The sequence below is a fragment of the Alosa pseudoharengus genome, unplaced genomic scaffold (genome assembly GCF_046254945.1).
Source record: "Alosa pseudoharengus isolate Yale_2024_CS ecotype anadromous, Long Island Sound unplaced genomic scaffold, YU_APseudo_1.1 YU_APseudo_1.1_scf_16, whole genome shotgun sequence".
Taxonomy (NCBI): domain Eukaryota; kingdom Metazoa; phylum Chordata; class Actinopteri; order Clupeiformes; family Clupeidae; genus Alosa; species Alosa pseudoharengus.
The window spans coordinates 9345969-9355452 of record NW_027468630.1 but is presented as its reverse complement, the minus strand read 5'-3'; the positions used below and the strand labels follow the sequence as shown (position 1 = coordinate 9355452).

At 46.8% G+C, this 9484-nt stretch overlaps 1 protein-coding gene across 3 annotated transcripts in view; it reads left to right on the top strand.

Annotated features, from left to right (window-relative positions):
* The first annotated feature begins 225 nt into the window (after positions 1–225).
* The window catches only part of plekhg4 (pleckstrin homology domain containing, family G (with RhoGef domain) member 4), a 60781-nt gene continuing 51522 nt past the window's right edge, over positions 226–9484 (top strand). For all 3 annotated transcript variants that reach the window (XM_076286974.1, XM_076286973.1, XM_076286972.1), the window contains exon 1: positions 226–360. In XM_076286974.1, the coding sequence (XP_076143089.1) occupies positions 358–360 (3 nt within the window). In that variant the 5' untranslated portion in view covers positions 226–357. The remainder of the gene's footprint in view (positions 361–9484) is intronic.

The window sequence follows — 9484 nt, the reverse complement described above, 5'->3', positions numbered from 1 at the left end:
CCGTTGGGCCCCACACTCACTACCACTACCACCAGCAGCAGCAGCAGCAGCAGCAGCAGGAGCAGCAAAGTGATCGAGTGAGTGTGGAAGGAGGGGCTGCAGGACAGGGGCTGGGGCAGGGGAGGGGCCAGCCGTGGGCGAGTGACAGGCAAGGGGGGGGGGGGGGCGGGCTCTACCATGTGAGAGCTGCTGCAGTGTGCGCGGGTGCTATCATTGAGCCAGAGACCTGCAGTGGGTGAGGGAGGGACAGCACTACACAGCACGGGACAGCTGTGGCCTTGGCTACTGCAGAGAACTAACAGAAAATGACCCAACTGAGGAGAACTACTCTAGCGAGAAGGACAGACTTCACACACAATGGTGAGTGAAGAAGGAGCCGGAGTCTAGAGGGAAAGTGGTGTGTTCAGGGTGGTTTGTGTGTGTGTGTGTGTGTGTGTGTGTGTGTGTGTGAGGGACAGAGAGTGTGTGTGGCATTAGGTGCTAATGGTTTTACCTTACCGGTACACGGGGGAAGGGCGGTATACGGGGGAGGGGGGTGCTTATTTCTGAGGTGCTTTAGTTAACAATCTGTGGTTAAACTAGCTGAGCAGAGAAGTATGAAGGCAAAAGTGCTGTATAAAAAATAAAATGAACAGTAGCGCAAGTTTGAGATTAAGAGATATTGGAGGTGTTTGTCCTGTGCACTGTGTATCTTTATTTGAGTGTATAAGTTTTGAGATGTTAGTGTATGTTTTTGATGAATGTGTGTGTGTGTGTGTGTTTGTGTGTGTGTGTGTGTGTGTGTGTATGAGTGTGCAGAATCTTGAGTGTGTGTCCTTGAGGCAGGTAAAACACTGACTCAGGAAAGCTGTGTTGGGATTTTATTGGTTTTGCCCAAGAGAGCTGTGTGTGTACTATATGTGTTGTGTTGTGAAATTTTACTGGATAGGCCCTGTGGAGAAGTACTGACTCACAAATGTGTTTGTGTGTTTGTGTAATGCGTGCATGTGTTTATGTTATCTGATTCCTTTTCTCACCGATGTCTAAGCGCGGTGACTAAAAGGTCAGCTGTGGACAAGGGGGTGAGACGTGAGTGTTGGTGATAGGTATTGAAATTCCCTCACTGAGTGATTGAGATCCAGTAGAGGAGGAAGGAAAGAAGAGAGAGAAAAGAGAGTTCCATTCCTCCATTCCGCGGAGGAGTCCGACGGGCTTCCCTTCCTCCCCAGAGTGATAACGGATTGCTCCATCGAGCCGGAGGAAAAACAGGGGATATTAAACTGGTGCTGAAGAAAAGAAAGAAAGAAAGGCAGACACGCTTATCACGGGGGGGTGGGGGGGGGTGGTCGCTCCCCCTGCACAGCCGGTCAAGAAAATACTGACATGTGTGGATTCAATTTAGGCGTCCTCCTCTGTGTTTGGGTTAACAGGCCCAGAGTAGAAGCTGGGGTTGAACTGAGTCCTGGAAAGAAAGGAAGAGAAAGCGAGAGAGAGAGAGAGAGAGAAACGAGTGATGATGTTCACTCACGATGTTGTAAATACCTCCATAATTGTGCATTAACGGGTGCATTCATCAAGCCTCCTGCGGAGAGAGAGAGAGAGATGGAGAAGCCCTGCTTGTGCTGAAAGGCCCCAGGAAGCCCCAAAGCTCCGGCCCACTGATCCACATCTTCTTACAGAGCAACTGGGTCGGAGGAAGCTAACTGAAAACAAATGCTGCTGCACAGCCCCTAAAGGGTCTCTGTTTCACCCCTGTACAGTGCTGCGACTCATGATGTAAGCATCTTTAAATAGTTTCCTTTGTTCGTAACTACGTTTTTTTTCTTCTGCCTCTTTCTCTCTTTCTCTTTTCTTCCTACCTTTACTTGCTGGAGATTGGGAGATTGGCTTTGGAGCTATGGGTGATTATGGTCTTGCTACCCCAAAGGACTATCCTATTTGGGAAAGGGTCATGGGGTTATCTGGTAGTCCTTTGCCTGATTTGTTGTTCTTCCTGCGGGGTAACCCTTGCATCATTTGATGCCTGTGTTTACTCATTGGGCGACGGGATTAGAGGTTTCAGTTCATCTGGATCCCCGCTGAAAGGGCCCAGTGATCTTCCCACAAGCGTTACACTTTAACTTTTCAAAGGATGAACAGTTGTTTCGACGGGGCTTTTGAAGAGCGCTGAGAGAACAGCGGCGCTACGTATTGCTCACTCCCTCAAGCTGTGTACCGGCCACAAAGGACCCATTACTAGCCTTGCTCTGACATCAAACGATACTCTGATAGCTGATAACTGACTATCTAAACTCAATAGCAAACATCCTGTTCTGTGTGTGTGTGTGTTCATATGTATATGCACGTGTGTGTGTGTGCGCACCTGTGTGTGTGTGTGTGTGTGATCACTGCAGTGCTGTTTTCCCTCTCACCAGCAACATTAGCACATCTCCGTTCTGGAGCGGCGCTGGTCTAGCAGCACACTGCTGTTTATTTTGCTGATGTGGAGGAATGTGCCTCATGCTGGCAGCCAGATCAGACCTGTGAAAAATGTTTGTGTATAAAACCCTGATTGCCATTAAACACAGGGCTCAAACTGCCCTGTGGCCGGGGGCTTTCGTGTCGTAAACAATGCAATCTCAGTGTTTGTCCACGGAGGATGACTGATGCGTGTCTGATACCTGTGTCATGTCATGAACATGAAGTTTTCCAACACAAGTTAGTGTCACATCACAGCCTCTCATTTCTGGCATCGTCTAGTAGTGATATACTGCCAAGGGGTTCAGCAGACAAGCTGTGAAGGCCGGCCGCATGCAGCGGGCCAATTTAGCCCCGTCCTCTCAGCCGTTTACAAGCCTTACCCCCTGACCCCAGGGGGCCATGCTACCATCTGCAGCAGGAATGCTGAGCTGCCCAATCTGCGCTCTGTGACATAGCGGTTCCTCTTATATGGCCCCCATAAAGATAAGAGGCAGATGAGGTCCGCACACACGTAATCTGTATTTTTCAGATGGAATCGGCATAAAGCGCTTTGAGCGAGGCCAGAGTAAGTGGGAGGGAGTAAGAGGGAGGCGGTGAATGGAAACGTGTCACCGCAACTTTTTCAGAGATGCGTATAAATCATGTTAGGAGGACCCTTTGAGCCCTCTGGGTCTGCCCTTCCTCCACTGAAGAGGCATGCAGAGCGAACTAAAGACATGTGGTTTTGAGAGATGAAGGGAAGGACAGAGAGTGAAAGAGAGGCTTCCCCAAATCAGCCGTGACATTGTCGGGTGACAGTGATCGATCACCTGAGCTTCTGTGCACAAAGATACAGGCACAAAGATACAGGTTTTAAAAGTGGAAATCACATCAAGTGCAAGTGTACACCCCACGTTTATTGACACATAGTCTCTCAAACATACACACAGACGCCAAGGCACTGTGTGTTATATGCACTGATATAGTCAGGCGCCAGACGGTGCCCAAGACTTCCAAGTGCTGACCTTCAGCGTTAATGTGAGAGTGTTAATTATGGTGCATAAACAACCTGGTCTTTTAATGCATCTAAGAAATATGTCTTGTGTGCTTATTCAGGATTGTGTGTTGTCTCTTGTAAAGAGAGGCATTCTTCTTTTTCTTCTTCTGTGCCATATTTAGCCAGCGCGCTAACAGGATAACTCACTAACCCACTTTTGGCCTGTTAGTCCTTCATGTTACCCTTGCTATAAAAGAGAACTTCCTGGTATTATGAGCACCAGGTAGGATTGAATAAAGGTTCTCATGTATAAACATAGTCCGACCGGATAGGCATGTGAGCTCCAGGAAATGGAATTCTCCATTTGTTCTGTGGTTGGTTTTTAAAGCATTTGCCTTTTGGAACAGAGAGCAAAGGTTGTGAGGGAGCTAGTATCGACAAAATGAACTTCAAAGGCTGTTACTAATGTCTGACAGATAAAGTAAATGGCCTAATCCCAGGGATGTGTTGTTGACCGTCTTTCAGCATCTGTTTTTTCTCTCCTGATCTTGGCAGTTTCAGTTTTGTGTGGCAGAAAGGTGAGCCTGTGTACGTCTGTTTGCGTATGTGTCAATAGTTCATCTTCATTGGAGTTCCTGAAACAGAGATACAGTCTCAGAGATACACCCTCATGTGGCTGGGAAGTCTCCTGTTTCAGACTAGCCTATTCCCTGTAGGTACACTATTATAATCTCTGACCTATTTTTAGAGGTGAAAAGGGTATATCTGTTATCTGGGAGATAACGATGTTAAGAGAGCTTTCTCCACAAAGACTGCAGATAACAAGTAGGGAAAGTTAGCCAACATTTTTCTCCTTTAATATCTTACTTACTGTATGCCCCAGTTTGAATGACACTGGGCTTTGTGTATGGTGTCTGACATTTCCAGAAGGCTTACATCTCCCATGACAGGATTCACATGCTTTTTTTCCCTTTATCCCCACAGATAGCAGGAAGACTAGGGCGTTAATCTAACATTCAGGATATTGCCAAAACCTGTGTGGTTGTTCATCTAAAAAACAACAGGCAGCTCTTTCTGGTAACCACCACAGCTTGGTCGCGTGGCTAGCTCTGGAAAACTCCAGCTGTGTGAGGTGATGAAGCCTATCATGAGCGAGCTGGGGACGCTGATGATGTTTATAAACAGGCAAGCCAAATGCCCACGCCAGACCCCCCACATGTAGGCAGTCTCCTTGTGACCTTGTGTTGTCATATCCTGCTGAGTTCAACTCCAACACAGCCCAGACACAGTGGAGCTTTCATTTCTTGGAGACACTGTTTTCAATAGGGCAGACAAGGAGCCAATCCATCACTGGAAGAGGGCCAAATGTCAGAAGTTGTTTTGTACAGCGTCAACCCGCTTATACAAAGGCTTTGATCTACCGGGGGGCATTAAGGTTATGCTCTTGTGTTAGACTTAAGAGAAGAGCTTGAGATTGGAGTCTTAGAAGGCTTTGGTCGATACCTCTATCGGCCTACCGATCTGTTGAATGGTTTGGATTATGATTAGCATATCATTTTCAGGGAACACTGACTGCTGGAGGGCCCTTCAATCCTCATCTCTGTGGTTTTAATGAGACTCTCATTAAGTGTTATCTACTTACTTAAAAAACGAGCGAAACATGGCATCCTCTTGTGGGTGGTAGGTTTTCAACATCTTGGTGGATGACTCGTAACAGTTAATTACTCCGCTTCCCCAGTGCCCTGATTCTCTTGTCAAAAGACTTTCCTGAGAAAGATTCCGCTAACGGCCATTTCAAAAGATCTCAGTGGCTGCGGTTTGCCCTCTTTTCTTGATGAAAGCCTGAATTATTTTATCTGAGATCTCCATTGTTAGAAGTTCTCGTCACATGCTGCTTAAAAAACTTGTCTTATGCCATTTTTCTGTGGAGAGGGCCGCCTCAGAGAGGCACATAATGGCCCCTTTCGATGCCCCAAAACCATGTTTTACCGAAGGTCAGACTGGCCCGGGGGCAAGCTTGGCGGTGGCCTTCGTGAGAAAAGCCTCCTGCTTTTGTCTCGGTAGAGTCGGTCAGGCTGATGTGCACACAGGCCAGTCAGTAGTGAGTGGTGAGAGGCTGCGAAGGAGGGCTTTATCATCAGCTCCTGCATGAAGGAGCCGACCCAACCCTCCACCCGCCACCCTTTTACACCATCAGCAGGAAGCCGCCTTAATGGCTGTTCCTGCTCTGCGAAGTGTTTTGGGAATTAAGACACGTGAAAATGCCACTGGATCGACTGAGAGAGGAACAAAGACAAATGAGGACTTGAAGTGGGTTTGGTTAGATGAAAATCACCAATGTTTTTGTTTGAATGGGCGACTTGTGTTGTTTTAGAAGAAAAATAAATCTGCGGGGTGAGTTGTAGAGAGGATCTCAGGGCTGACTCTCATCAGCCCTTCTTCATGGTGTTTGGTATCAGGGAACCAAAACAAAGAAGTGAGCAGTTCCCGCGTGAATTCCTGACCTTTTTTTCCTTCTGGGTTTTGATTTGATTGGACTGATAGTTTGGGTTCTTTCATGCCCAATTCTTTTCAACCTGATTCACGCTTGGAATTTATTGGACGTGTTTCGCAACTTTTGGCTCTGATACAGAAATTACCGCAACAGAAGCTGCAGTCCTACATCCAAATGGGATAATAAGGCGTTATTACTTTAACGTCAGTTGCGTCAATGCAGTGATTACACTATATTATATAGGTATAATTAATCAAAAATTGGTATAACAACGACAATCAAAAACGTGTTTTTACTTGCATTCCTGCAATATCATAATTCAGTGAAAACATTTCCCCACAGATCTTTGTCTCTTCTTGCTCTTCTTTCCACTAGAATTACAGTCACTTTCATCATAACAGTGGCAGCCTGCATATGTGGGCGTGATGTTTATGTAGGTTTGTGATGAATGCATCGGTCAAAAAACAGAACACACCAGAAGCACGGGTTAGTTGCTTTCAGCACCTATCCTGAATGTTTCCCCCTAAAAAGACTTTTCTGCAAAAATATCTCTCTGGGAATTTCTTTTTGTGGAAAAATGTCTATATAGAGACATCATTTGTCAAGTAAGCCTTTCTGGACTTGATGAAATATTTCCTGAATAAGTTGTTTTTCTGACCTGCTTGCTGTATTTAAAGGAAAAAGTGATTTTCCAGGTGGGATTGACCTCGCTGGCAGGAAGAGCAGCAACCAGTGTGTTGGCGGAAACATGGCAGCTGTTTGATTTAAAGGCACAGATCCTGTGAGGTACGAGAGGGTCAGCATCTGCCTCACCCTACAGGAAGCATGTCAGATACAAGATGGACACCCAACCAGGGCCTTTCCATCATATCGGGTTGGCATCAGCTTGTGTTGATTAGCGTGTGGTTTTTTGAAGGCCTTTTGGTGCTCACGTGTTATTTGGCCAACTGTCCCAGAAACCGCCGGCTGCCCTTACACACCCCACCCCTCCCCACCCCACGCCTCACCCCCCTTCCCAAAATGAACAGCAGACAGAATTTCCAACCTGCTGTCCACTGTGGCACGCTCTACCCTTTGTGCAACAGCGAATCACTATTGTTCTGAAAAACAACTGGCAATATTCTATCCCTTTCATCTCCCTCACCACTACTCCCCCTTGGCTTCTTTCTTTCTCTCCTTCTCGGCCTGATGGACAGCTGGCTGGTGCTGTCACTTGTGTGGGGTTAAAGGGCAAGTCTCCGGTGGTCTACCCCCAAAGCAGCTTGTTGAGGTGGGTAACTGGGGTGTGTTTTTGTTTTGTGTGCGCATGTGTGTCTCTCTTGTTACCTCCCAACTGTCGGCGATCAACTTTTTTTTAGCCATAGGCAAGTTGCTGCAGTAGCCTTGTAAAAATGCAAAAGGTTAGGATCATGTCATTTGTAGGACTTAACAGCAGTCTATACTGAACAGAGGGATCATGCAACAAAGTAGGTCTTGTTGAGTTACGGTTGGCCTCCAGATCTTACAGACTGGAGTTTGTGATGTGGAGATTCTTTCGTCTTGAGCCAAACAATGCCATAGTATTTTGTTGTTCTCCTACACTCTTTGTTTACAGTGCTTTCATGTGCTTTTGAGGTTTGGTAGTAGTACCACAACCCCCTTTCATACACCCATCCTCCGACCCACACACAAATGCTCTCTTTCTTTCTTTCTTTCTCTCTTTCTCTCTCTCTCTCTCTCTCTCTCTCACACACACACACACACACACACACACACACACACACAAGCACATTTTGAATAAAGGGTGAATCACAGCTCTCTGAGGGATAGGCTGCTATTGATTATTCATTGAACGGAGTGTAACCTGGAGGGGGTGGGGGTTTGGGGTTTGGTTGGTTAAGTAATCTAATAGTGTTCTGGCCGTGGCACGGGGCTTGTCTGGTGAATAAGCATGTGCTTGGTTAGGCATCTCTCCCAGGCATTAGCTCAGCCTAGTGTTATCATTGCAGAAAGGCTGCCTGTTTCACTTGAAAGGTCCCCCCTTAAAAAAAAAGATTGAATTCGGAAAGGTTCTGTGAAACAGAACCCGGGTTTTTCAATCCACGTGCAGACACATGCAAATCCGCTAAATGCATTTCAAGATTCTTTGAGCCACAGAGTCTGAGGGAGACTGTTTGTTTTTGAGGCCTGAGAGAGACACACCAGAAGCTCTCTCTCTCATAGGCTCATCTGACGACGTATTTACCCTGTAGGCATGGATACAGAAGTACAGCATAATGCCCGTGGCGGACATTGCCCAGATTTCTCTAAACCGTCTCGCAGAAATGCATGACAGAGATTGGCCGTGCGGTTATAACAGCTCTGGAGAATATTAAGCAGTCTGAGTGAGATTCCCTCCAAATCCCACTTTTTTGTGGTTTTTTTCTTTCTCTCTCCCAAATGTCTCTCCGCAAAGTCTGCATACTAGTATGAATTCATCTCGTGGGGTTTCAGAACTCGTATGAAGGTGTCCAAAGTAGAGGAAAATTTGTCAGTACCTCTAAAAGAGTAATGGAGGAATGTTGTATATTTGACTTTGGTTGCTGAGTATGTTTGCCTTTGCACGTTTAAGGGGGAAGTGCATATTGATCCCCATTTCCTTCCTGTGCAATTATCTAAAATGTCCAAGTCTGACCACACAGGAGTTCCGATCATAAAACCTCAAAAGGTGGGGGGTGGGGGGGGTGGGGGGGTTGTATGCCAGAGTGGGTTGTGTTTTTTTCACTCAAAAAGATACACCAGTGCTCGTCAGTGTGATCACTCTAACGAACCGCACGGTGATTGTGTGCGGTGGCCAGTGAGTGAGAGTGATGGGATGGGGTGGACAGGTTTATATGACTGCTGGACCCATCAGGGAGAGACATGAGGCTTGGTCTGGCCCCGTTTGGGAGAGAGAGAGAGGGAGAGACACAAGGCATGGTCTGGCCCCGTTTGGGAGAGAAAGAGGGAGGGAGAGAGAGAGAGAGGAGAGAGAGGGAGAGACAGAGAGAGAGAGCAGGGGTGGGGGGCTTGAATTAAGACCTAATGATCAAATGCATTATGCATAATTTCTTCGAGCCCTGGGTGGGCTCAGAGAACTAAGCTGCCTCCGACAGCGACCCTGTGTGATGGACGCTTACTTGGCACTTGACTCAACAGAGCCAGGGAGAGGGAGCAGGGCAGGATTGCATGAAGGAATCTTCTCTGATTTCCAGACTTTGTTTTACCCCTCTGGAGCAGGGAACTGGAATCTCATTTAGCTTACTGGAGCTTTGTACTGTTTGGCTGTCCAGTGCTTTCCCCCTCTCTGTTCCGCCTCTCTTTTGGAAGAGCTACAGAAGTACAAAGTGTGTTATGAAGACCAGGACTTGCCAAATTATATTTTATCTCAAAAAAAAAAGAAACAAACAAAACAGTGAATGGATGCAGATGCAGTTTTTATCCATGGCCCCAAATGGCCACTTTTGCTGAAAAGTCTGATAAGGATCAAGATAGGAACCGGATGAGCCAAATGAGAGTGTGCTACTGATGGGTGTAGATGCGCATCAGTGTTCCCTGCTTGGGAACAGTGGACAGTG